Raw genomic sequence first — 27,943 nt, 5'->3', positions numbered from 1 at the left:
AACAAAAAGCATGTAAAAAGTCGTACGCAGCAACAAATAAAATAAATAAAATGTTTTCTTGAAAAACCTCGCAAACGATTATGCTATTTTCTCAGAACATTTTTTAATGTACTTACATCAAAAATAGTTTTTTTACAGTCAAATTGTATAATTTACAGAAAAAATACGAATTTGAAATATGTACAAAAATTAGTTTTTCAAAAAATTCCAAAATTTAAACTTCGTGGCAAGTTTGTAATGTTTTTTCAATCAACTGCTCCGCATAGCAAGTTCGTCCCAAACCCAAATTTTCACCAGCATTGAGTTTCTAAGCGGAAATGGTTGCTAGTTTCGCTAGAGCTCGCCAAATATTTCTTCAAAAAGACTACCTGAAATAAAAATCTATATGAAAAACTGGAGAATCAGAACTGTTTGCCACTTATTTTATCCTCAATTTGTTTATTTAAATAACTACTAATAACTAGTAATGTTAGTAAGATTATACAGTAAATCTTATTTTGCATTGCTCTTAGGGAACATACTTAAATGACGTAGCATTTTTTTCATGATTTTCAAGCCCCCCCTCCCCCCTCGTAGCATTTGGTCACAAAACCCAAACCCCCCCTGAAAAAAACGTAGCATTCGAAACCCTCCTCTCCGCTTCTGAAAAAACGTACAGAAATACGTGCAGTCAGGTTTTTTACGCGGTGTTTTATACGCGGATTTTTTACGAGGTTTTTTTCTGCGCGGATTTTTTAATTAACGCGGTTTTTTACGCGGATTTCTGAATTAACGCGGTTTTTTTACGCGATACCGCGCTAATTCAAAAACTTTTTCGCGAATTTTCGAATTAACGTGGGTTTGGAACCAGAAACGTTTAAGTGTTTATCTAGTAGAAGACTTAGTCCAAAAAAATACCCACCGCCCTCCGAAAGATCCGGAATGACCGTCAAAGAGGACAATTTTAAATTCTGGTTCTAACGGTTTTAACGCGGATTTTTGAATTAGCGCGTTTTTTACGTGAATTTTCGAATTAACGCGGTTTTTTTACGAGGTACGTAATAAAAACCTGATTGTAGTAACACATACAAAAAATACTTGAAAAAAAAACCGTGTCTGATCCAATTTATTTACAACTTATAGACTCGTGACTGCATCTTCTGCTTCGAAGGGCTTGTGTTTTGGTACAAGGCGTAAAGGTGTTCAAACAACTTAGTATGATCCATGTCTGCAGAAAACACAAAAACTGTTCCGGAAATGAAATGAAGTATCTTGTAATGTCCACTATTAAAAGCCACAAAAAAGCAACAATTTTTGTATTCAAAACAGATTGTGTGTTTGGAAATCCAAGTGATTGTTTATGTAGCAGAGCATTTAGAAGATTTCAAAATGCCACAGATAAAAACATTTCGACAGATCTCGCTGCAATACTTTGTGCAATGTTTTAGTGTAATTTTAGAATACATTTTTCCTGCAAAAAAACAGTCTTTAAAAAAAATGCTACGTCGATTTTACTACAACCCCCCTCCCCCCTTGTCACAAAATGATTATCCCCCCATAAATGCTACGTCATTTAAGTATGGTCCCTTTGTGAAATATACTAAAACCATGCCAAAACCGTTTTCGTAGAATCACCGTTTTGAGCTTTTTCTTTTTTTCAAAAGATGGGTAAGAAGATGCTAATATGTGGACAAACTAGAGAATTTTGATATCTGGTTTACAAACAAAACGGCGTCGAAAAAACATCGAAAATTTCCGATTTTTCAATTTTCTCAAATATTCAAAATGGCGCCATTAATTGCCCCTTAAGTTGAAATATGTTCGAACTCAGGAAAATTTGGTTTTGCATCAAAATACACAAAAAAATTATCTATAAAAACCCAGGCAGAAAAAAGTCAATTTTTGTTGCACTGTGTAATATATTGTATCATTGCAATAATATTTATCAACGTAAATAGAACGAAGTAGACAGAAATAGGCCAAAATAAAATCGCCAAACGAAGTAGACAGAAATAGGCCAAAATAAAATCGCCAAACGAATGACAGCGTGTCAATTGACCATCTTTTTTTGTGTGATAGACGGTTGTTATACATTCACGAGCGAAAACCTCCTACGACGCACACTAAGGATGCGAAATCAAATGAAAATGTTGGCTGTTTACGAGCCAGAGTACAACATATCATGATACCATGAAGCAAAAATTCGTGATTTTTATTGTATATCATATTTAACACAGGTTACTGGTATCAAAGTTGTTAAATTAACTCTGATATTGATTGCATTGTATATCAAACCAACAATATCAGCTTATGAGCTAGAAAATGATTTTAAAAAAATTGAGCCTGTTCAAATATATAAGAGTTGTTATTGGCGATGATTGGAATGGACATCAAACTGACAAGAGACAACGTATTTGCTAATGTTTTTCTTGCTGTTACGTGCGTTATTTCAGCGGTTCCGCGTTCAAATGCGCGTACCTCACCACCTTTTGAATAAACATGAACATTTTCTAAACTCAATATAACAACAGGTGTTACCAAAACAGAGCAAACTAGTGAGACGTATGTATGTATAGCGATAACAGACAAAACGGATCAGTAAACTCCTTGGCGATTCTCATCATGAAGCCGAAGTTTTTGTTTGCTTGGGCAATGATATGAGAATAGTGGTGCTTGAAGGATTAGTTATGAGTCAACAAAGATAACTGGAACAAGATACCTAACTTCCATATTTTTCATACATTTTGAACACGACCGATTTCCGACGGTTTTTTGCTGCCATCTGATGCCTTGAATTCTCATAAAATTGTCATTATGAGCAAAATCGATTTATCGTGCATAGTCCGTCATCGATCGTTGAGCTGTTCAAGATTGTAGATAAAAAAGGTGTAGCAGTATGGTCAGCTCGACGCTTAAGATAACATGCAGATCAATGATATTGTCATTTGTTGCACTTAATGCTATTGCCATATTTTTTGCACTTCAAAGTACGAAAGAAAAATTTGAAATTGACTGTCAGAGTGGGGGTTTATATTGAGGGGTTATATTTATTTTTAGGTCCCATTCTACCAAAACTTGAAGTTTGATATGTCGCAAGCCAGGTTTCAGAACCATTGTTCATATGGTCAGGTTTACCGGGGCACCCGATTTTTGCTCTATTAACCTCGGCAAGAGTGGAAAACTTGGCTGTAGAACGTGCTCATAGCGGTTATCAGGAAGTTCTGATGGTACGCTTAATTTTTAATGATGCGCCGATAATTCTTGATTCTTCCAAAAAGTTTCATGTTTAAAAACTAAACATTCGTACACATTATTATCATTTTGCGGGTGGCAGCACCGTACAGTCGTCCCCATGGATACTGAAAAAATTGTTTCACCTTTCAGTAGTCATGTCTTGGCCTTGTAGTCAGTTGATTTTAACGTTATGTATACATCATATAAACACCTGGATCTTTTATAAACGACACTCTCTAGACTGGAAACAGAGCCGACTTCTTCCAACAATCAGGAAACAATAGCGATTTGTTAAAACTCATTCTTAGGGGAACACTTAGGCAGAGTTCGAAAAAAGTGACAGAACTGTGTGAAAGCGAATAATAAGAGCATTCAGAGTACAATAGTCTAACCTATTTCATTCTATTCTATCTCTCATACAGCATGCTCTGACAAAAACTTTTTACCGTGCCGATAGCGGTGTGAATCTCTCGTTCGTTCAAATATCAACTACTTTGCGCTTGATTGACTGAAGGCTCTGTTCAAAATTCTATCAATTCGCTGGGTTGATGGCTATTTTCCAATTCCTGGTGCTTAAATAACTATTAGCCATTGGTTTCGGGTAAAATGGTTCTATATCAACACTAATTTAAAGAATCATGCTTCATTCTGTACAGCGCCCAATGCTTGTTGTAGCCTGACGAAACTAAATAGGCGCTATAAGTTTGATATCACGCATTACTTTCTCGTACGAATGAATGGCAAAGCATGACAAAAAGTAACACCAGCCGAATCAGTAAAACGTTAAATTTGGGGTAAGGGTAACTAGATTCAATTCAGTATCACTGTAAAGGGTGAGAGTGAGTGCACAGTTAGTTTCATTTCAGGTGTATTCCAAGCATTGAATGTGAGATTTCGGAGCTCTGCACTTAGCACGATTGCACATCTTTTCAAAATAATGGCTGGAATGCCGTCAGGCCCAGCGGAGCAGAAGCTTTCAGTTTTTCTGTGGCTTTAGGAACATCTTCATTAGAAAAACTAAACTTACTTAGATTGACTACGTTGTGAGGCACGTTGCGAAGGCAGCTCTATATTTGAGACGTATTTGAAGAAGTCGAACTAAATACGCTCGAGAAATGTTTCCTAAATAAAGAGCCAATACCATCAAGTGATTTCGCTCTGTCATGTCCAAGAAACATCCTGTTGGGGAGCCCACTTTCTTCCTGCTTACTGTTTACAAATTGATCGTTTGAACTGTGATTGAGTGCGTATACGTGTTGAGAGCAGAAAAAACGGTTAGAGTTGAGAGTAGAGAAATGGTTAAGTTTATACTGTTTGCTTGAAGTGGTGATGGCATAGTCATTGCGTTTCGTCGTCTAACGTAGTTACGGAGTGCAACAGCTCTTTGTTGTTTTAACTCTCGAGGTCGTCGATTGGACGATACAAGTTTAGGACATGGGTAAAACAATGGAACAAAATTGCTAATTTGCTGTTTCAGTGTGTTCAAGAATATTTCTACTACACTATCAATATCAGTAATAATGAATCAAATTGAAGATAAAATTGGCTACATTTACCGAAAAATGCAAATTTAGTTTTAGATACAAAAATAATCTATCTGGAAACACTTTCGGTCAGAAACAATATTTTTCCTGAATTCGTTGCTTTATTTCTTCAAAAATCACATATCAATATTTTGCGGATGTCTTACGTCTATAAATGGTAGGAAATAGAAAAAAGTAGTTTTGACAAAATAATGTGTTATCTTGTAACAAACCCCACAGAGAGGGGGGGTGGGGGGTCCGACCGACACCAAAATTGATGAATAATTCCTCCCCCAACTTTAAGCAGAATCTGTGATGATCGTGTACAAGTTTGTGCTTTTTGGTGGGCACTTAGTATGTTTTAAATTCTGTTTATTTTCCGTGGCGACTTCCGGTTTCTGGATGCCACCCAGTATGAAAATTTCCGGAACCAGAATGATGTCCAGAGGCCAGGAATCACTCCACATGTCATCTAATCCTTTAATACGGGTATTTCCATAATCAGCATGATGCACAGAAGCCTAATATTACCCAGGACGCCATTTTTAATCTTTTCAGGACCACAATATCATTTTCAGAGAGACGTCGGAAGTAGTGCGCTGTATAGCGCATCTGATTTGCTATACAGCGCATTTCTTCTGACGTTAAGTATAATGTACGGTATGAGAGAAAAATCGAATGTCGCTAGTCGAAAAATTCGACTTTCTACTTGGGCGACAATATTTTTAGTGTTAGAACTATAATTCAAATAATTAAAAACAGAAGTTTGTTTTGAATTAATGGTTTGAGTAATAAACAGCCCTTTGTAGTTCTACGCCAAACTTTGTAAAGAACTCTTTCTGATCAATAAATATACACTTATAAACAGCAGGAATCGATACTAGGTATTGTTTGCTTTTGATACAGAGAAACCAGAAAAAAATTCCTTAAAATAGCCTTTAAAGATGGCATTCCCCCTTTGTATAAATAATTTAATTGTCAGAGAAATGTGATTATTTGAGCAATTTGATTTCACTGTTTCAACATCCGACTACAGAAATTTTCTCGAAAAAATTGTTAGCGATTGGCTAGGGCCGGATTTAGACGGTGGGGGGGCCGGGGCAAAATTGTTTGTGAGGCCCTCTTTTCAAAAAACATTTAGAGGTAACGTTCTGAAAGGTGGCGAGCAAAAAAAAAAGGTCGCCTAAGGACTAGGGGGGCCCCTCGAATCGGGATGCCCGGGGCATTTGCCCCTTTTGCCCCCCCTCAAATCCGGGCCTGCGATTGGCAGTGGAGAAGTACCAGTTTTCTGCCGCCTAAATGTGTATTTGCGATCCACACGGTGAAACACAACTATGTCGGCGATATTAATTTTATCTTTCAAAACGAAATTCGTAGATATCAACATATTGTATGAATAAACCAGTAGAATATAAAAATAATCACGAAGAAGTAGCCAACTGTCCACCAAAATTATGTAATAAGACAAGTTTGACGTAAAGCTTCTAAAAACCAATGTATTACAAGAAACGATACTTTAAGACAAATCTTATGACGAGGATGTTGTGATTTCGATGAAACCAATTATTTCAAACGATTTGTTTCAGCATATCCAATATCCGATTCTTCGGACAGTTGCAAACTGTTAATAAACCGCAAGGTTAATCTGTGAAATCAATTTAGAATGTTTGAAATGAATTAAATAAAACAAAAGCGGCAGGAAGTTTGCCGGGTCCGCTAGTGTATATATATAAGTATACCAACCGTACGGATTTTTTCCGGATGATCCGGATTTTCAGGAGTGGTGTTCGGATTAAATTTTATTCCGGATTTTCCAAACTGTTCGGAGAACATACTAAACTACTATCTATCGACATTTGGAAATCAAAATATTGTTGAGCATTTTGTTAACTGATTATATTATTATTGTTTTTTTCCTGCTGTGTGTATGCTCATGTATATAACATCAACAAAAAATCAGCTCGTGATCAGTTAGATACTGCTACCTTCCACTACGTCCCTGTTGCAGATACACCTCAAATTGTGGCGAACTGCACCTAACGATCAAGACATTGGATTTCAAAATTCGTTCAGTGGTAGTGAAATTATATTCTTGTTTTTCTCGCACTCCATTGTTCTATGTTAAAATTATAGGCATATGTAGAGGACGTATTTTCGTTACATTTTGCACAGCATGCCACTCTACTCAAATAAGACAATCTAACTGCATTAACTTTTGAACTCCTAGCTAAAGTGGAAAGAAGCTCCGATAGAGAGTATTTAAATCGGGATAGATGATGTCTTGTGAGAAAAGGCTAAGGTACAGATATTCGGTCAATTTTTACGGTATTTTACACCGCTTTATGCACGTAAAGTAAAAAGAGGTAGAGGTCGGAAAATTTTCCGAATTTAAATTCCTCGAAATATTAGATAGGTACATTAACTTCCCATGATATCCTCGTAAAAATGTATTTGATCGGATATGAAACCCGTCTCGCATTGGCCTTTCATGCTGGGAAAAATCCGTTCTAGCGCTAAACAGCCGTTCAAAAAAGAATCGCGTCTCGCTGTTTCCTTGTTTTTCAATTTTCCCGGATATTATCTGATTGCAAAATACATTCGCTGATATTCTAGGTTTTTCGATCACCCTTTTTCTTCAAAACTAGAATTTTTTAAAGACTATAAAGTAAAAATTGAAGAACTAGTTGTAATTCTTCTAGGAGTCACTCCCAGAACAGTTTCCTACATACAGACCATTCAAAACGTGGTTTAATTAAATTCTAACATTTCTTTTATTGCTTCTGTTACAAAATTTTTTTCATCTTAACATTCTAAAGCTTATAACATTTAATATTAACAGCATCGATATTTATTTAGCAGATTAAGTATTTGTAAACGCTTGCAATTTCGAAAAACGATCTTCGAAATTTATAGAAATCATTTCGTCTACTACATAAACATAAGCCGCATTGAAAAACAGAAAATGAGCTTACCTATTTTTATTGCCATTTGCACTTTTTCACTAAACCATTATTATTATTACATATTTTAACACCATTGCAAACTAGATTGAATCAGAATTGTAATCGGGACTACGAAACTGCTGATATTTGTTTGGTTTTCACATAAGAAAAAGAAGGAAGGAAATATTTTTACTTTTCTCACCACCCACATTTTGACAATCGCATACCAAGTTCGCCTATAGGTGCGAACAGCTTTTAAATCGCTTTTAACTTCATAGTCGCGAATTGATTGTATCGATTGTATCGGGATTCAGAGATGCCATATGTTTTTTCCAATTTTACGCAACTGCTCGAAATTGCGAAATTTGTAGGGTTGCGCCAAATGCCATTTGCTTAAGTTGGCGTTTTTTTTTTCATATTCCTTCACGCTCTGCGAAAAAATCCCGAAAAAAATAACATAAAAAACCTTGAAAGTTGCTGTAGTTGTGCATAGTTTTACCACATACATAAGACATACGTAACACTCAGGAAGAAATCTTCTAAAGAAGTTGGTACAAAATTAACTACTCGAAAGTACCAACCTCCGTTAAAAAAAACTTCTGTTTGAGTAGTTTATGGAGGTTGTGTACCTGCGCAGCCCTGCATTTGTCTCGTTCCCACTCGAAAAATGCAGCATTGATTTTGTAAACAACTTTTTGACAGTTTCGTAAGGGATTTTGTTGAGGGCTCGAGTAGAGCCGCTATGAAGAGAATTCATTCCGTTCATTTTCGTCGAGCAGTTCATACTGGTATTAGTACCGGGTGATGTGGGGCAAAGAGTACCAAAAAAAAATCGCCAGTGTTACGTATGTCTAAGTATGTGATACAACTATACATTTTTTTCGAGTTCTGCCATTCCCGCATCTGCGTGTATGCTGCTGGTTGTTTATTGCTCTAAGGCAATGAAGATATTTGTAGGGAGGTTCAATTTTTGGTTCTAGACTAGGTAAACTAAACAAATTAATGTACGATTATTTATTTTATTTATTATTATTATTATTATTTATACACTACATGTCAGCACCACAGTTCCAACTCGAAAAATGCTGCATTGATTTTGTAAAGTACTTTTTGACAATTCCTTATGGGATTTTCTTTGGGGCTCGATAGAGCCGAGAAAGATAATTCATTTCGTTCATTATTTGTCGAGCAGTTGGACAGGACGGGGTATGGAGTACTATGGGGCAACGTGTACCAGAAAAAAACGCCAGCGTTACGTATGCCTTATGTATGTGGCGACTATATTTTTCTCGTGCACAGAAAAATAAAAATACCCAAGTATGCGTATTTTTGACGTAAATCAGCACTTCTGTGCGGGTACTTTTAGGTAAAAGTGATCTACTTAGTTTCTAGTACCTGTATTGAAGTCATCATATAGGTAAAATTGGATACCTTGAATCATCAATATCAATATCAAAAACTCCATACAAATTTTCACCCAAAATTAAGTATTCGCATTTTTTATGCGTATTATTTACCTAAACTAGTGGAAACTTTCAGGTTCACGTAAATTTATGTTGTTTTTACGTATTCACTTGGTAATATTTTCTTTGTGTGTGGAGTGTGAAGATACATAAAACATATTCTGGCATTCCTGTTTTCACTTTTCTACAAAGCATTGATAATCACTAGCAATACTCAGAGGGAGTGATATACCACATACATAAGACATACGTAACACTGGCGTTTTTTTCTGGTACACGTTGCCCCATAGTACTTCGTACCTCGCCCTGTCAAACTGCTGGATAAATAATGAACAAAATGAATTTTCTTTTTCTCGGCCTTATCGAGCCCCAAAGAAAATCCCATAAGGAACTGTCAAAAAGTTATTTACAAAATCAATGCAGAATTTTCGAGTAGGAACGAGACAAATGCAGGGCTGCGCAAGTACACTGCCTTTAAAAACAATTCAAACAGAGGTTTTTTTACAGAGGTTGGTACTTTCGAGTAGTTCATTTTGTACCAACTTATTTGGAAGATTTCTTCCTGAGTGTTACGTATGTCTTATGTATGTGGATATACGAAGAGAGTGTTGTGAGCCAAACGAACATGTCAAAATCCGAGCCAAACGAACAAGAAAGGTAACACCACATACATAAGACATACGTAACACTGGCGTTTTTCTGGTACACGTTGCCCCATAGTACTCCGTACCTCGTCCTGTCCAAACTGCTCGACAAATAATGAACAAAATTAATTTCTTTTTCTCGGCATAACGAGCCCCAAAGAAAAACCCATAAGGAACCGTCAAAAAGTTATTTACAAAATTGATGCAGCATTTTTCGAGTGGGAACGAGACAAATGTAGGGCTGCACAGATACACTGCCTTCAAAAACAACTCAAACAGTGATTTTATAAAGAGGGTGGTACCACATACATAAGACATACGTAACACTGGTGTTTTTTTCTGGTACACGTTGCCCCATAGTTCTCCGTACCTCGTCCTGTCCAACTGTTTGACAAATGATGAACAAAATGAATTTACTTTTACTCGGCTTTTCGAGCTCCAAAGAAAATCCCATAAGGAACTTTCAAAAAGTTATTTACAAAATCAATGTCTCATTTTTCGGGTAGAAACGAGACTCTTGTTAACTAGTTAGAGTCGTAGAACAAACTACTCCGGTTGGCAGCTGGAACAATAATGAAAATTTTATTTAACTAACAGTTACTTATGGCTACTACGATATTTGCTTAACATCGACACCTACTGTGATTGTATTGTCGCAACATATTAACACTCCTCCTCGACAAAAATCTTATAGTACTCCTATTTTCTCACGTAACGTTTTTAATCGTATGTGTTGTTTGTGAGAATATCTGCAAGCAAGAGCTCGGTGGGGCAGTATTTCAAAATAATCTGCTGCTTCTGTTGAAGGTCACGTACGTAAAAATATTTAGTTTCGATATGCTTGGATCGCTTTTCAATTCTGTCGCTTTCTACTAAACGAATGCAGCTTTGATTGTCTTCGTAGGTAGTAGCTGGTTTGAACACATCTTTACCCATATCGATCAGCAACTTTCGCATCCAGCTTAATTCCTGACACGCTTCAGTTAATGCCACGAACTCGGCTTCTGTTGACGATAATGCAACACAACTCTGTTTGCGGGAAGCCCAACTGATTACGCCACCTCAAAGTCGAATGAAGAAACCGGAATTGGACTTCCGATTTCGATGGTCACCTGCCCAGTCAGCATCTGCAAACATTTCCAGGCCAGCAGCAGTATATCCGAGGTGTAGTTTATGATCGTATGTAGATTTCAAGTACCTTAGTACCACATACATAAGACATACGTAACACTCAGGAAGAGATCTTCCAAATAAGTTGGTACAAAATGAACTACTCGAAAGTACCAACCTCTGTAAAAAACCTCTGTTTGAGTTGTTTTTAAAGGCAGTGTACTTGCGCAGCCCTGCACTTGTCTCGTTCCTACTCGACAAATACGTAACATTGCATTGATTTTGTAAATAACTTTTTGACAGTTCCTTATGGGATTTTCTTTGGGGCTCGATAATGCCGAGAAAAAGAAAATTCATTTTGTTCATTATTTATCGAGCAGTTTGACAGGGCGAGGTACGGAGTACTATGGGGCAACGTGTACCAGAAAAAAACGCCAGTGTTACGTATGTCTTATGTATGTGTTAGTACCCTCTTGGCTTCTTGCGAGTCCAGCTGTGTTGGGCAGCTTGAATTTTGGGCCAAGATTGATACGCTTGCTGCTATGTCCGGCCGGGTTTGAACTGCAATGTACAGCAGACCGCCGATGAGACTCAGATACCGAGCATTGTTTGGCAAATGTGTCTCGTTCTCCTCCTTCTGCTGTAGGTACGCAGGGTCCAACGGTATTCTTGATGGCTTAGCGTTTTCCAGACCAAATCGTCCCGCATGCTTCAGAATGTACTGTTTCTGGTTCAGCTGAAAACCGTTGCCATCCCTCTCGATCTCGATACCCAGGAAATGCTTTGCGTCACCAACTGCAGTTACGGTAAAGGCTTGTTGCAGTGCTTGGTATACTGTGTTGTACTCCTCCTCAGTCTGACTTACTATAAGCATGTCGTCGACGTATATCAGGATGAAGGTAAACGTATTGCCCTTCTTTTTTATATAAAGACATGAATCCGCTGACGAAGGCTTGAATCCCATTTTCCTGAAAACTGCATCGATGCTTTGATTCCACACACGTGCGGATTGTTTAAGTCCATATAAACTTTTCTTCAGCATGCAGACTGCGTTTGGACCTCCCATGGTGTAACCTTCTGGCTGCTGATGTAGATGGTTTCTTCCAGCTTTCCATGAAGATACGCCGTTTTAACATTCATGTGCTTTACCAACATATTACGTCGATTTGCAATGGTAAGAAGCGTCCGGAGAGTCACTTGCTTGGCAACAGGTGCGAACACCTCATCAAAGTCCACTCCGAAATTCTGCGTGAATCCCTGAGCCACCAATCGAGCCTTATGCCGCACTACGTTCCCTTTCTCGCCCTCCTTTGTTCTGAATATCCACTTGCAACCAATAGCCTTGCGGTTCGCGGGCAGTTCAACAATGTCCCATGTATCGTTCTTGATCAAAGACAGATACTCGTCGTCCATCGCGTCCTTCCAGAATTTTGCTTTTGGTCCACTCAGGGCTTCGGATGCGTTACGGGGATCGCTATTTACCAATGGTTGACGTCTGGCTGCTAGTCCCTGCTAGTGTGCGCTTGCGTCATGTTCAGGACTGTCGCAGCTTTCTCCAGTGCTCTTGTTGGTACTAAGCTCGGACTGGCTGTCTGAAAAATGATCGGAGGGCAGTCCTTTGCTCGAAAATAAAAAATCTTTTAACTTGCCTGTCAGATAGCGCTCCCTTCCGCTTCGCCTCAACACCTGTGACTCGGGTGGATTTGAAGATGTTTGCGGGGGGAGCGCAGATACGGTCACGTCGCTCGTTGGAGTTTCATAATCTTCATCAGTGCCTGATTCGTCGTTCTCTATCGGTTCATCATCATCGTTGTTATTTATTGCGTCTTTATTTTCGTGTGGTGCTTCTCTTACTTTGGAGAAGTCTTCGAGAGGAAATGGATCACCAAGATCTAAACGGACTATTTTACGATCATGTGCCATTAACTGAGCTTTAAAAGTTGACGACAATTCCTCTCCTTTCTCGCTGATGAACGTGACATCTCGGCTTTTGACAATTTTCTTGGATTGTATGTCCCACAAACGGTAAGCCTTTGTTTGTTCGTCAAATCCAGTGAGTATGCATTCGTACGCTTTTGCATCCCACTTTTTGCGTTTCGGCTTGGGAACATGTGCCATCGCTTCTGAACCGAAGACTCGAACGTGTGCTAGGTTGGGCTTCTTGTCGGACCACATTTCTTCTGGTGTCATCTCGTGTCCTTTAATTGGAGATCGATTAGTCAGGTACACGGCCGTTGCTGTTGCTTCGGCCCAGAACGTTTTTGGCAGACTCGCTTCAAAGAGCATGCACCGTGCACGCTCGACGATGGTTCGATTTACTCGTTCAGCTAGTCCATTTTGTTCCGGTGTGTACTCCGCCGTTGTCTGATGACGGATTCCCAAACTACTCAAATGGTTTTCTAGTCTTCTATTCGTAAATTCTTTCCCATTATCAGTTCGGAGCATCTTCGTTTTCTTCCCGGTTTGTCGCTCGGCCATGGAACGAAAAACTTCAAACGCGTTGTACACGCTTTCCGCTGACTTTTCCCTCAGAAAATACACAAAGATTCGACGAGATTTGTCATCTGTGAACGTCAAATAGTACCTGCTTCCACCCAGCGACTCTTCCTCCATAGGTCCACAAATATCCGAGTGGACGACTTCCAGCAGATCTGACGCTCGTGTTCCCGACCTGCTAAACGGCAAACGTGTTTGCTTACCCATAGCACATATCTTGCATTTTTCGCTCTTTCTGGGCGACGTACAATACTCGACTCCGGAAACTAGGCCACCTTTCATCCTTTGCAGACTGTCGTAGTTGATATGACCTAGCCTCTTATGCCACAGCTCCGCGCTCTCTTGGGACGAACACGTCAAGATTTTTGATGACTGTAACTGATCCAGCTTGAACAGGTCACGCTTCCTACTTCCAGTAGCCATTATTTCGCCATTCGGGGTAAAAACTTTAACGCCATCCTTGCTGAATGTAACCGTATGTCCACGTTTGACAATCTGATTCACCGAAAGCAAGTTTGTCGAAAGTTCCGGAATCACCTGGACATCATGCACTACGATAGGATCATCTGGACAGCATTCTGGCTTCAATTTCATGCTTTCTTTGGCGATTACCTTCATTGATCCTCCGTTGGCGGCAAGGACTGTACCACTGCTACTCGAGGGGCTCTCTAAGGACCGTTCCGACTTGGCGAAATGATTTGAAGCACCTGAATCAAAATACCAGTCGTTGTTGTCTTCCTCGAACGCCGACAACACCGTATACCACGCTATACTCTTTCTGGGAGCTTTTAAAGAACATTCCTTTGCAATATGGCCAAATTTATGGCATCGCCTACACTTTGGTCCTTTGCTAGATGACGGATTCGGTTCTTCATTCTTCTTGGCTTGTTTTTTCCACGGCCTGTTACTTGCGTATGCAGCTCCCGACGTAGGTACTCGAACTTCCTGCAGCCGTTTAGTTTTTATGATGTCTCCGGTAATTGCTACTCCGGAATTCTCAAGTGCCATAATCATTGGTCGGTATTCTTCAGGCAATCCGGCCAATAGGAGAGTTCCAATCCACTCGTCACTGATTGCAAAACCAATTCCTCGTAGCTGGTGTGCCGTTTCTACGATACTGTTGACGAACGTTTCCATGGAGTCACTGGTGCTTAGAGACGTTGTTTTAAGCTTTCTCAACAGGCCGACTTTCCGGGTTAAACCAGAGTCCTCGAACGCTGCTTCTAGCTTTGACCACGCATCCTTCGCAGAAGTAGCTTCCCTCACATGTACGTAATTCACCGGATCCAATAAAAGAATTATTTTCGCTTTGGCTTTCCGGTCCTTCAACGCATCCACGACCGCCAGTGTTCCGTCTTCATTCGACTTCGGTTTGACTGCTTCCCAAAGATCTTCCAGTTCCAAGAACGTCTGGACCGCAAACTTCCACGTCGGCCAGTTTTCGCGGCCTAGCAGAAGTTGTATTGACGGCAGACTTGACGAACTGGACATCCGAATCGGTGCAGCATCTCCTCCGCCTAGCAAGGAACTTGACGTTGGAGTGGCCATGTTCGTTTGAATAAAGCTTGAAACTTGGTTTCATTGTTAACTGATATGGCCTATTGTTAACTGGTTAGAGCCGTAGAACAAACTACTCCGGTTGGCAGTTGGAACAATAATGAAATTCTGTTGAACTAACAGTTACTTAAGGCTACTACGATATTTGCTTAACAACGACACCTACTGTGATTGTATTGTCGCAACATATCAACAGAGACAAATGCAGGTACACTGCCTTCAAAAACAACTCAAACAGAGATTTTATTCAGAGTGTGGTACCATTCGAGTAGTTCATTTTGTACCAACTTTTTTGGAAGATTTCTTCCTGAGTGTTACGTATGTCTTATGTATGTGGTGGTACCATTCGAACAGTTCATTTTGTACCAACTTTTTTGGAAGATTTCTTCCTGAGTGTTACGTATGTCTTATGTATGTTGTGGTACCATTCGAACAGTTCATTTTGTACCAACTTTTTTGGAAGATTTCTTCCTGAGTGTTACGTATGTCTTATATGTGTGGTAATAAACACACAAATTTAACACCTTCACGGTTTTTGTGATGCACTTTATTATTCCCCAGGACTTCCACCGTCACCATCAGTTAGGGATCATTCAAATAATACATAACGCTCTAGGGGGTGGGGAGGGGGTATTCAGCGGAGCGTTATATCACATACATAAGACATACGTAACACTCAGGAAGAAATCTTCCAAATAAGTTGGTACAAAATGAACTACTCGAAAGTACCAACCTCTGTAAAAAAACCTCTGTTTGAATTGTTTTTAAAGGCAGTGTACTTGCGCAGCCCTGCATTTGTCTCGTTCCTACTCGAAAATTCTGCATTGATTTTGTAAATAACTTTTTGACAGTTCCTTATGGGATTTTCTTTGGGGCTCGATAAGGCCGAGAAAAAGAAAATTCATTTTGTTCATTATTTATCCAGCAGTTTGACAGGGCGAGGTACGAAGTACTATGGGGCAACGTGTACCAGAAAAAACGCCAGTGTTACGTATGTCTTATGTATGTGGTTATATTGCATGTGGCAAACATGTAAAATTGCGTTACATGGGGGTAGGTGGGTATTGAAAATTGCCAAATTCCGCGTTATGTAATATTTAAATGGTTCCTTATACGAGTCGATAAAAAAGTAAGTCAACATTGCGCTTTGAGAAGACATCTGGCACCTCTGATATGTGAAACCTAGTTGCCAAATCAGCGGTGTTTTTCATCGCTTATCTGTTTCTCTGAGTATCTCTAATAATCACCCTTTTCCCTTTTATAGTTTACATTGAAGTTTTCGTTCACGTCTTTGAAAAAGTCACGAATGAATAAAAATGAAAATCCCTCAATTCATGACATGATCACATCACTAATTGTTTTGATTGAACTACGTAGCAGGTAATTTGTCGTTTATTTACAAAGAATCAACATTATACGTGTATAGGAAACCACTAAAACAACGAATAACTTCAGAAACAACGAGTCAATTGTGTATTTTTGTAAGTATCAGATTTTTGTTCAAAACATGCCATCGATTTTCACAAAACAACTCATGAGTCATCTATTTGTCTAGTGTTGCTATCAAACAGTTCCAGCTGACGAATCTTTTTTTTATATCAATCGACATGGATTGTCATAGAAAATAAAATATTTTTTTTTTCAGCTTTCAATTAAGAATTTAACCTTGCTGGAATATTTTTCATACGACATAGCTGCGACTAAGCCTTTGGATGTGCTGTGCTGTTCGTTGTGCTGCGCCAACGAGCTACCAGCACCAGCGATGAGCAGCCAGAGTCATAAAATGGCTGGTCCTCTGTTGTCACCCGTAAATAAACCAGGAATCGAAGAAGTAGCGTTGACGGCACGTTTCAGTGAACAAATGGCACAACTCTGCATGTCTCACGACTATTCCGACGTAACATTCATTGTAGAAAACGAAAAATTACCAGCTCATCGGGTAATATTGGCAGCTCGCAGTGAGTACTTCCGAGCCTTACTTTATGGTGGATTGTCGGAAACAAACCAAAATGAAATTCATCTGGAGATACCATTGAAAGCTTTTAAGGCGTTATTGAAATATATATACTCAGGAAATATGTCTTTGGCGCAAATGAAGGAAGAGAATATTCTGGATACTCTTGGCCTGGCAAATCAATATGGATTTACTGACTTAGAAATTGCTATCTCAGATTACTTGCGTCAAGTCCTGTCCTTGAACAACGTTTGCGCGATTTTGGATGCGGCAAAGTTATTTGGTTTAGAAGGACTCACCAACGTTTGTCATTCTTTTTTGGATCGTAACGCGGGAGAAATTTTACAACATGAGACGTTTAAAAACCTTTCACAGGACTCTATCTGCAGTTTGTTGGCACGCAACTCATTTTTCGCTCCAGAGGTTCAAATATTTCAAGCAGTAAATGACTGGTGCAAATGTAATGGAGACGGAGTGAATGCTGAAGAAGTTGTTTCAAAGGTGCGATTCTCGCTTATGTCGTTGGAGCAATTACTACATGTCGTACGACCGTCAGGTATATTGAATCCGGATCTTTTGTTAGATGCGATAGCTGAGAAAACAGCAACGAGCCAATTACCGTATCGAGGTGCCTTATGTAAGTATTGTAAAAAACTTGTCAAGCGTGCGTTTTTTCTAAAAGAAGATAGAGTTGATAGACTTCTGTTAAAACCATAGAATTTCACTACACTGCAATCAGGGCCGGATTTAGACGCTGGGGGCAAATTTGTTTGAGAGACGCTCTTAAAAGATTTAGAGGTATCGTTCTGGAAGGTGACGAGCAAAAAAAAAAGGTTGCCCCCCTCAAATCCAGGCCTGACTGCAATAACAGTTAGCTACCAAACCGTATCGATGAAGCAATAGGTTCCTAAACCGGAATATAATACCATATTTTTTCAACTATTTTGCAATTAGCTTACTGGCCTGCGTTTTATTGATCGAAGTAGTTGACTTAAGTTTATCCTAGTTTGTTATTAAAAAAATTTTGCAAACTACTCCAAATTGCTGGTTATTGTATTTCAGGGCCAGAGGAAAATGTCGCTTGTAAGGAGTTCAATTCACGCACTATACAAGGCGAGTATAGACCTGCATTATTAGACGGGGATACTAACTCGTACGATATGGATAAAGGATATACGCGGCATTCAATAAGTGATACGCCTACCGCACAAGGAATTATTGTCGAACTGGGCAAAATGTTCATCATCAATCACATAAAGATACTGCTTTGGGATCGAGACTCTCGATCATATTCGTACTATGTGGATGTGTCCGTTGATCAAGCCAACTGGGATCGCGTAGTAGATCATGCAGATTATTACTGTCGATCATGGCAGTATCTGTATTTTCCATCGCGTGCGGTGCGCTATATCAGATTGATTGGAACACACAACACTGTCAACAAGATATTCCATGTGGTAGCTCTTGAGGCAATGTTCACTGAAAAGACTACTCCAGTAATAAATGGAATTTTAGCACCTAACTTCAACGTGGCTACAGTAGAACGGAGTGCAACCGTGGTAGAAGGTGTAAGCCGCACCCGAAATGTGTTATTGAACGGCGATGTCAAAAACTATGACTGGGATTCCGGATATACTTGTCATCAGCTTGGTAGCGGTGTAATTCTGGTACAGCTTGGACAGCCTTATTGGGTTGCTTCTTTGCGCTTACTGCTGTGGGATTGTGATGATCGGTCATACAGTTTTTATATTGAAACGTCTACTAATTTGAAACAATGGGACATGGTCGTAGATAAACGTAATGAACTGCTCAAATCTTGGCAGCACTTTACATTTGACCCCAGGATTGTGGTGTATATTAAAATAGTTGGAACTCACAACACGGCAAATGAGGTAAATCAAATCGTTTTAACTTTAGACTGTTACGCATTATTATAAAAATTTTAAAATTTTAGATTTTCCACTGCGTTCATTTCGAGTGTCCTTCACAAGATCCTAAATATGTCAAGGATGAAGTACGCGATGGGATGTTGCTTATGGGTCTAACGGGAAACTCTCTGCAATCGCCATCAAATAGCGGGTTAACATTATCAGCATCCGTTAACTTGAACTCCGATTCTTTAGATCCGCAACCTTGTACAAGCCGAGAAAGCACAGTTTGTACTCGAGAATTGGTAGACTAGAGGAACCTGTTTTACCTCCTTATAAGCAATTGCACTACGTATATTGACAATGGAGATCACAAAAAATATTCATTTTCGCTGACTAATACGTTCGGTTGCATATAAAACAACTTATTTATTTATAAAAAATATCGATTTTCAAATCTGTAATAATCTAGAGACTTATAAATAGAATAACAATATAAATAATGGGTATTCATTAACTCGATTCTAATATACCGGAATTCGGGACTACGAAGGTGCTGATTAGGTAGTTTATACATAAGAGAGTCGCCATGACACTCACCGTTAATGCAACTGTCAACATCAAAACAGGCGAGCTGTATAATTTTGCATTGTCGTTATCCGTTTTGATGTTGACAGTTGCCTTAACGGTGAGTGTCTCGGCGATTCTCTAACATACAGGTTCACTAGTGATAAGTGTATGGAGAAATTTTGTTGGGCGCCTGCCTCGGGGCTTTGTTTTTAAATAAAGCCCCGATATGTTGCCTACTGTCAAACGTGTAGAGTTTAGAAAGAGCTGCCATCCCCTTGGTTTGGGCGAACCAAGGGTGACATCGCGCACAGGGGGATGGCAACATGCTATCTCTTTCTATGTTGAATGAGTGAAGAGTCTTCCCGACTAAAGTGAAAAGTATATGGAACTTTTGCTGGACACCTGCCTTCGGGGCTTTGTCACCCCAGTTTTGGTGCACTCAAAGAATTGTGCTTTATTTACGTGAGCCGCAGCGCTCGTTTGGTCACACTTTTCTAAGAACCCATCCCTAATTTGTTTCCTTTGAATTACATGGTCGAGTCTAGTCTCTAGTCGACTTCTGTAAAACATCAAAATATAATCATGTAGAAATTTCGTTATTTCTCCGGAGTTCTGGACGTTTTTGTGGATTTCTTGTTTTGTATTCAATTTCCCAAAACTTTCTGCTGGCTAGTAAATCTTCAGTTGAAATGCACTACAAATTGATATCCTTTCCCGGATTATGTGAAAAATTGCGAGAATCAAAATCGAAATAATCCCAAAGTTTTAGCATAGTTAGTTGATCTATTATTGTATGGAATTAAACGAAAAGTTCGTCATAAGTATCAATGAGCTATTTGGTAATAGCCTACTAATGGCCGATGCAGTTATAACTTCCAAACTAATCACTTTAAATTAAAAAAGTTTTTCTTTCTATCATACATCAGTTCGAAAAAAGCGAATAATTAAACCCGAATTCATAAAACTGGTTTGCTATTTTTTGGATGCTCCAAAATATTCCAAGCCAGAGGTTATTATATTACAATTAGAAATTTTTATTTAACGGATGTTCGAAAAAGTACTGCTTTTGGCGAAACAAATAACGTGCCATGGCATCATAATTCGAGTCGTTTGTGATAAACTGTCCCGCTTCAAGATTCCTAGCAAGTCGCAGCACGGTCTCGCTGGCTTCGTGGCTGAACGTGTTTGCTAGGTGAACTTCCTGGTCTCCATGAGCTAACCCTATACAGTACGATCGAGATGCCCGACTGGTCGCAGCTAGCATTGCGTAAATAAGAACTGCAATATCGGCTAAGCGTACCAGCTCGATGTGTCGGTTAATTACTTCAAGACCATGCCTAGATAGAGTACACTCAGTAGCTAGTTTCAATCTCATGATAGAAAGTTCGATGCGATTCGCAGCTGGCTCTAGTGACGGGTGGAAATAATGTTCCATGTTAACGATTTTTTTCGGTGTCTCGATTGTGTTTTTCTCGAAAAGTTTTGACAGTACGTGGGATGGATTCATGGCTGGGTTCCTGTCCTTTTTTATTGTTTCATAAGTGGACATCTAGAAACGAAAATTTTGTTGTTGACGGAACTTTAAAATTCTATAAAGGCCTACCCCAGCATGTTGCATTCCCGATAACGAAACAAAATACTTTACGGAATCCATCGTTTCACCATGACCGAAGAGCTGCATTGCATCACGTATCATTGGCTCAAAACTGTTCCTCTTCACTAAGACATGTGGACCAATAAATCGTAAAGGCACTAACGCCAATTGTAAAAGTCTCTCATTTGTGAAGATTTTGGTTAAAGCAACTTCCATTTCAGCATCTTGGCAAACAAAATCGTCGAGTAATCCAGTTGTTAGGTATATCATACTTTCCGCAGCATAAATAGAGCACAATGAACGCGACACCTCCTCCCGGACGTTTTCAATGTCTCTGTAATAAAAATAATATGCAAATGATAGATTACGATTTCCAAGGTTGTTCAATGTAAAATTAGTATTTCTAAGTATATGTTTGATCGAAGTCATGTTGTTATTGAAACCCTTAAATTACACCACTTCGAAGATGATTTCAACTATTCAACCAAAGGAAGTTTTACTTAAACGACCTCTAGGGTACAATGTCCGGGCTAGCGCGCTAATTCTAATTGAATTTACTCAAACTATTCCCAACAGGTAATGTTGTGAACATATAACTTACATCTTTTATTTAGAAACTACTTACAATACGTATCCAGCACCTGTTTTTGTTTCGATACAATGTTTAGTGATTTGGTTAAAAATTTGTTTCATTATTTGAACACCTAGCACACTCGTTTGAATACGGGTTGTCTTCAGAAGTTCTACTAACACTTGAGCTCCACTTCCTTCCATTCCGATAATATCGTCTGAAAGCAAATCAAAACCCATTTTGCCGTACTAATCAAAGCAGTTCGAAAAATCTCTCACCTGTACTAAGCTCTACGTTTTCAAATTTAAACGTGGTTTGTTTAATGGAACTTAATCCAAGTGTCTCATCGGTACTACATTGGTGAACTCCAGTGGCGTTTACATCTACTAGGAAGGCAGTTATTGTTGTATCCTGATTGTTCATTAATTCCACTGTTTTGGTTGAAGCCAGTACCAACAAATAACTAGACTTGTCACCGTTAATTATAAACGATTTACTTCCATTGAGAAGCCATCCATTTCCAGTTGGATTTGCTAGTGTACTGAACATAGTATTATTAGGAGCTTCCTCTTCGAACAAGGCAAAAGTGGCTATTTTGCTACCACTGCTTAAATCCTCCAGGCATTTGGATTTCAACCGGTCAGAAGCGAATTTATTCAATATCTCTACAACGGCGTTATGTTGCCCTGACACTATAGCAGTGGTAATGTCTGCAGATATTAGTTCATTGAAATATGCTAACTCTGTTTCAATGAGTTGCTTTCCACCCAAATGAAGCGGGGACCGCAATCCAAAAATTTCTTTATTTTGGTGATGCGAATCTTTGGTCAGACTGTGTATTGATTTCTCCAGATTTTTACGCTCCGATATAAGTCGAGATTGCTCATCGCGATTTAGCGATTCTGGATATACTAGCAGATCTGTATCTACTTTACCAATGAACATATTTTTCATAAACGGCTCCCGTTTGTCTAAACGCTGATGAGCTGGTTTTGTATTAATTTTTATTTCGCTCTTAGGATCTTCATGTAGATCTTCGCTCGGTTTGAAGGATGGTGTTGTTTTACTTTTTTTCTCAGTAAATGCCAAAGAAAAAGGCCGATTATGAACTTGAAACCGGGAAATTACCACTCTCTTTATAAATAACATTGTGACTGAGTTTGGTAGCTACTTTACTAGTGAATAACCTGACGTTTTTGAAATTTTTAAATTCAAATTCCTCAATCTACCAGAAACATGTAGCGTGAATATTGTCTTGTTATTCAATTCCATCAATCCAAATGTCATCCGTTATCCAGAGATGCCATATGCTTTTATAAAATATCTTCAACTGCTCGAACAGGAAGAATCTGCTTGAAATTTTTAAAAAAGTTGAAAAAAATTGCTCACCAAGTCTTCAAAAATCTGCACACATTTTGAGAAAGTCTGCGCAAATATAAGGAAATTATGAGAAAAAATCAGCAGAAACTATTGAAAATCGGCAAATATCTGCGAATCAATAAAAATCTGCACACGAACTCTGAAAATCTGCGTTGAACAGACAAATCTGCTCATCTGGTATCCCTGCCGATAACTTCTGCACACAAAGGACATATGGTCGGCGTGCGACCAGACCGAACCAAGCGCCAAAAACATTATTTCGAGTAATCGGCGATCGAAGTTTACTCACCCCGTATGCTTTCTGCAAGCTGCAACTGTTCAAATGATTACGTTTCTTCATGAAAGATAGATTATCAATTTTACTATCCACTAGTGTTAAAAACTCAATTTTCAAAAAAATGGCGCTTGGTTCGGTCTGGTCGCACGCCGACCATATTACCAAGTGAACACGTAAAAACAACGTAAATTTACGTAAATCTGAATGTTTTCACTGGTTTAGGTAAATAATACGCATAAAAATTGGTGGAAACAACGCAACAGCTCAATAAAATGCGAATACATAATTTTGGGTAAAAATTTGTATGGAGTTTTTAATATTGATATTGATGTTTCAAGCAGCAATGCCAGATTGGAAGACATGTCTTCAAATGGAAGACATTTACCACATACATAAGACATACGTAACACTCAGAAAGAAATCTTCCAAAAAAGTACTACTACCCATACTACCCACATGAACCGCCAGCCCTGAATGCGGATATGGAAAAAGTGCGATAAGGTGCTGGATTGAACATTGACGTGGTCATGCAAAGTGAGTTTTACAAATATATGCATAAATGTTCTGCATTTTCAGCAGGAAAAATTCTCTTCAATGCGATTCTTGCGTTGCTTAGAAAGTGTTTCATTTTAGTCAATAGTAAAGCGTGGTGAAACCATAATATCACACACATCAGACATACGTAACACTCAGGAAGAAATCTTCCAAAAAAGTTGGTACAAAATGAACTGCTCGAATGGTACCACACTCTGAGTAAAATCACTGTTTGAGTAGTTTATGAAGGCGGTTTACCTGCGCAGCCCTGCATTTGTCTCGTTCCACTCGAAAAATGCTGCCTTGCTATTGTAAAGAACCACATACATGTATGTGTGCTAGCAAAGACTTAGACATACGTAACACTGGCGATTTTTTTGGTACTCTTTGCCCCACATCAACTGCTTGACGAAAATGAACGGAATGAATTTTCTTCATCGCGGCTCTACTCGAGCCCATAACAAAATTCCTTAAGAAACTGTCAAAAAGTTGTTTACAAAATCAATTCTGCATTTTTCGAGTGGGAACGAGACAAACACAGGGCTGCGCAGGTACACAACCTCCATGAACACATCTCTACTGAAATTTTTAAAGTTACCAAACATCATAGTAAATACACTAAATTGTGTTCAACTAATTCGCCGACTATTACCCGCATAATCAATAACCATAAAACGTGCCTAACAACTAGTTCGGGATATAGTCACGACTGTATGGGCTATCGTTAAACCATATGGATTATCATTCGTTTATGGTTATTAAATACTAGTTGAACGTTCCCGGCGATACTCGGGATCAAAAGTTTCAAAATTAGGAATCATTTTTTATAACTCATTGCAATATTAGCACAACTAACTTCAAAAATATTTCACATCTTATACGTCCATCATCACTTTAAGTACTTTAACATTCTGAGATCGCACAGAACGGAAATACCCATATTGGATTGCATTTTGTGATTTGGGGATGTTTTACAGAAACTGGAAGTCGCCATTTCGGATTTCAAATTGACGTATGGAGTTCGGAAGTTTCGGAAGTATTGAAATGGTTGGCCAAATACCACTTAAGATAATTTGCCTGAAACCAGAAGTGTGGAAAATGTTATGTGGGGTCATCCCAGTTCCGAATATATCACACTCGGGTGATAACCGGATATTCGTCAATCGTTCACAGTAAAACCTCTTTTTATGTAACTTTTAGAAGAAAGAAATTAAAGTAAGAAGAATTTAGCGTGACCATTCATGCTTAGTTATCCTCTATAATCATATCTAAAGAGATAACATGTGAATTTTTATAACGAAAATGTTTGTTGGTGTCCAAGGAACACGTCTGAGAAGAAGTTAACGTTTTAATCCACATAACTACCTAGAAATTAAAAAAATAGATAAAGCCAATGAAATGCGGCCTTTCCTCTAGCCAAATGTCCCAAGATCTAGTTTTGGTAGAAGTAAAAAAGTATTTCGAATCCCGTAATGTGTTACTATTCACAAAACTACGAAAACATCAGAAATGTAATTTTTATCTGCTCGACTCGCACCAAATTAAAACATAAATTCTTCTGCGAGAAAATATTTGCAGATGTTGAAGGAACAACGAACATTTTATTGAAAAAAAAATTAATTTACAGGCGAATTGAGCTCATGCTCAAAAATTCAAAATTTTGCATGTATTATATGTATAATATATATAAATTTCAAAAAGAGTATTTTAATGTGTTTTCCTGTATGCTGAAAATCATCTTCAAACTTACGTAGTTTTTAAAGTAATATCTCAACTTTTAGCAATAAGATACCTATTATTTTTCCTCAAATGCCTTTCCTGAACATTAACAAACATTTCAATGAAGAACAATTACATATCATAGCTTTGAATTTCGATTTAGAGGCAAATTAAGTTCAAATATTCATGATTTTGCTTGTTTAACGTAGTGTTGTGATTATTATCTCAATTTTCAGTAATCAAAAATCTGTTATTTTTACTCAAAAGTCTTTCCTGGACATAAACAAACATTTTAATGGGAAAAACATATATCATAGCTTTGAATTTGGATTTAGGGTCAAATTGAGCCAAAATATTCATGATATTTCATGTTTTACTTAGTTTTGTGAATAATATCCCTATTTTCAGTTATCAAATAACTATTATTTCTTCTCGAATATCATTCCTGAATATCAACGAACATTTTATTGAAAAAAATCACGTGTCATCGCTTTGAATTCTGATTTAGAGACAAATTGAGCCTTAAAAATTATTTTTGCATGGTTTTGCATTTTTCATGTGGTTTTGCGGAAAATATTTAAATTTCAAATAATCAGAACCTATTATTTTTCCCTCAAATATCTTTTCTAAACACAACGAACATTTTATCATAGTAAAAATCACAGATCACTGCTTCGAGTTTTGATTTAGAGGTAAATTCAGCATAAAAGTCATGATTTTGCATGTTTCACGTAGTTTTGTGAATAATATCTTGAGTTTTAGTAATCAGATACCTGTTATTTTTTCTTAAATGTCTTTTTTAAACATCAACGAACATTTTAATGGAAAAAGAATCACATGTCATCACTTTGAATTTTGATTTGGAGACGAATTAAATATAAAAAGTCATGATTTTGCATGTTAAACGTAGTTTTGTGAATCATATCTCAAGTTTTAGTAATCAGATATTAATTATTTTTCCTCAAATGTCTCTCCTGAACATTAACAAACATTTAATTCAAAAAAAGAACCATATGTCATCGCTTTGAATTTCGATTTAGAGGTAAATTTAGCATAGAAAGTCAAAATTTTGCATGTTTTACGTAGTTTTGTGAATAATATCTCAAGTTTTAGTAATTAGATACCTATTATTTTATCTCAAATGTATTTCTTGAACATCAACGAACATTTTAATGAAAAAAGAATCTCATGTCATCGCTTTGAATTTTGATTTGGAGACGAATTAAGTATAAAAAGTCATGATTTTGCATGTTTTACGTAGTTTTGTGAATAATATTTCAAGTTTTAGTGATCAGATACTAATTATTTTTCCTCAAATGTCTTTCCTGAACATTAACAAACATTTTAGTGAAAAAAGAATCATATGTTCTCGCTTTGAATTTTGATTTAGAGGCAAATTTAGCACAGAAAGTCAAAATTTTGCATGTTTTACGTAGTTTTGTGAATAATATCTCAAGTTTTAGTGATTAGATACCCATTATTTTTCTCAAATGTCTTTCCTGAACATCAGTGAACATTTTCATGTTGAAAAACCTACATGTCACTGCTTATTATTTTTGGTTTAGAACGATTCAAAATTCAAAATTATGATGATTACTGTACACCTCAGAGACTGAGGGAATAATATCAATAAGACCAAGCGTTACGGAATTCCATTTTTATATAGTAGATGCGGGTAGGCTTTCACGTCTTCATACGAGCTCAAATGTCTTCCAAATAAAGACAAGCCTTCACATCTGGCATCTCTGGTCATCTGTAGTACGATAGAGTTGTTGCGCGAACCCAAGTATGTGTGGCGCTAGTGTTGTAACGTAGTTAGATTTGAATTTTTGAGCAGAATAATCGTACATTTTTGTTCAAGGATTCATGTCAGTTTGTCGGTGCTTTAATGTCTTCGAGATTGGGACATGTCTTCACATTTGGCATCCCTATCATAATACGTGAACCAGGGTTATATTTTCTAGCAGCAGAAGTGTCACTTTGTGCACTACTTGCCAGTTAGTAAAAATTTAAAAAAAAGTACCTCATTTTTCAATAAAAAAATCAAAGAAAAATCGGAGAGATTTTAGAAAAAATACGAAGCGCCTACTGACAGGTAGGTCATCGATTAGTCTAGGAAAAAGCAGGTATTTTTTTCTAATTAAAACCCACTATTGCCAGGTGTTTAACGGTTTCAACAACTAGAAAACTTCTCTCGTCAAGATAAAACCAAAGAAAAAATTCGTTCGAAATTTTTTTTCCGGAGTCAAGATAAAAGTACTGAGCAATTTTAAATATTTCTGAAGATCCGGTATCATTCAGAAAAATCAGAACAAATGCTTAAATGTGAAAAATAAATCAGGCACCCCAAAAGGGTCTCAAAATCAGGACATGTCCTGCTAAATCAGGACGGATGGTATTCCTAACTAAACAATGAATTGAGAATGCTTCAAAGTTGCTTTATCACAGTGATTTTTAACTGGTGGTTCACAAACCTTTTGTATGGTCAACAAAATAATGAAACGGTTGTTGGTTTCAGGGAAACCAGA

At 37.9% G+C, this 27,943-nt stretch overlaps 4 protein-coding genes across 5 annotated transcripts in view; 1 reads left to right on the top strand and 3 right to left on the bottom strand.

Annotated features, from left to right (window-relative positions):
* Nucleotides 1-7,832, bottom strand: part of LOC129717973 (TATA-box-binding protein-like) — a 91,569-nt gene extending 83,737 nt beyond the window's left edge. Inside the window, exon 1 of the mRNA XM_055668299.1 lies at nt 7,709-7,832. The gene's annotated coding sequence lies outside the window, so the exon portion shown is untranslated. The remainder of the gene's footprint in view (nt 1-7,708) is intronic.
* A 3,514-nt stretch (nt 7,833-11,346) lies between these two features.
* Nucleotides 11,347-11,859, bottom strand: LOC129716839 (uncharacterized). Its single transcript, XM_055666678.1, has one exon. The coding sequence runs from the start codon at nt 11,857-11,859 to the stop codon at nt 11,347-11,349; it is 513 nt and encodes a 170-aa protein (XP_055522653.1).
* Nucleotides 11,860-16,171: 4,312 nt separating this feature from the next.
* LOC129717971 (BTB/POZ domain-containing protein 9) lies at nt 16,172-19,322 on the top strand. Of its 2 annotated transcripts, none has more exons than XM_055668295.1 (4): nt 16,172-16,328; nt 16,594-17,539; nt 17,965-18,794; nt 18,857-19,322. In XM_055668295.1, the coding sequence occupies exons 2-4, from the start codon at nt 16,711-16,713 to the stop codon at nt 19,082-19,084; spliced, it is 1,887 nt and encodes a 628-aa protein (XP_055524270.1). In that variant the 5' UTR covers nt 16,172-16,328; nt 16,594-16,710; the 3' UTR covers nt 19,085-19,322. The 2 variants fall into 2 exon arrangements, with proteins under 2 accessions (XP_055524270.1, XP_055524269.1); XM_055668294.1 differs by having other exon boundaries at nt 16,176-16,429.
* Nucleotides 19,171-23,080, bottom strand: LOC129717972 (complex I assembly factor ACAD9, mitochondrial). The gene is made up of 4 exons (XM_055668296.1): nt 21,784-23,080; nt 21,560-21,722; nt 20,944-21,268; nt 19,171-20,889 (listed from the first exon to the last, which is right to left on the bottom strand). The coding sequence occupies exons 1-4, from the start codon at nt 22,652-22,654 to the stop codon at nt 20,365-20,367; spliced, it is 1,884 nt and encodes a 627-aa protein (XP_055524271.1). The 5' UTR covers nt 22,655-23,080; the 3' UTR covers nt 19,171-20,364.
* Nucleotides 23,081-27,943: the final 4,863 nt, after the last annotated feature.

This window comes from Wyeomyia smithii, chromosome 1 (genome assembly GCF_029784165.1).
Source record: "Wyeomyia smithii strain HCP4-BCI-WySm-NY-G18 chromosome 1, ASM2978416v1, whole genome shotgun sequence".
NCBI classification, from domain to species: Eukaryota; Metazoa; Arthropoda; class Insecta; order Diptera; family Culicidae; genus Wyeomyia; species Wyeomyia smithii.
The sequence above is the reverse complement of the archived record's forward strand: the minus strand, read 5'-3'. Positions and strand labels throughout refer to the sequence as shown.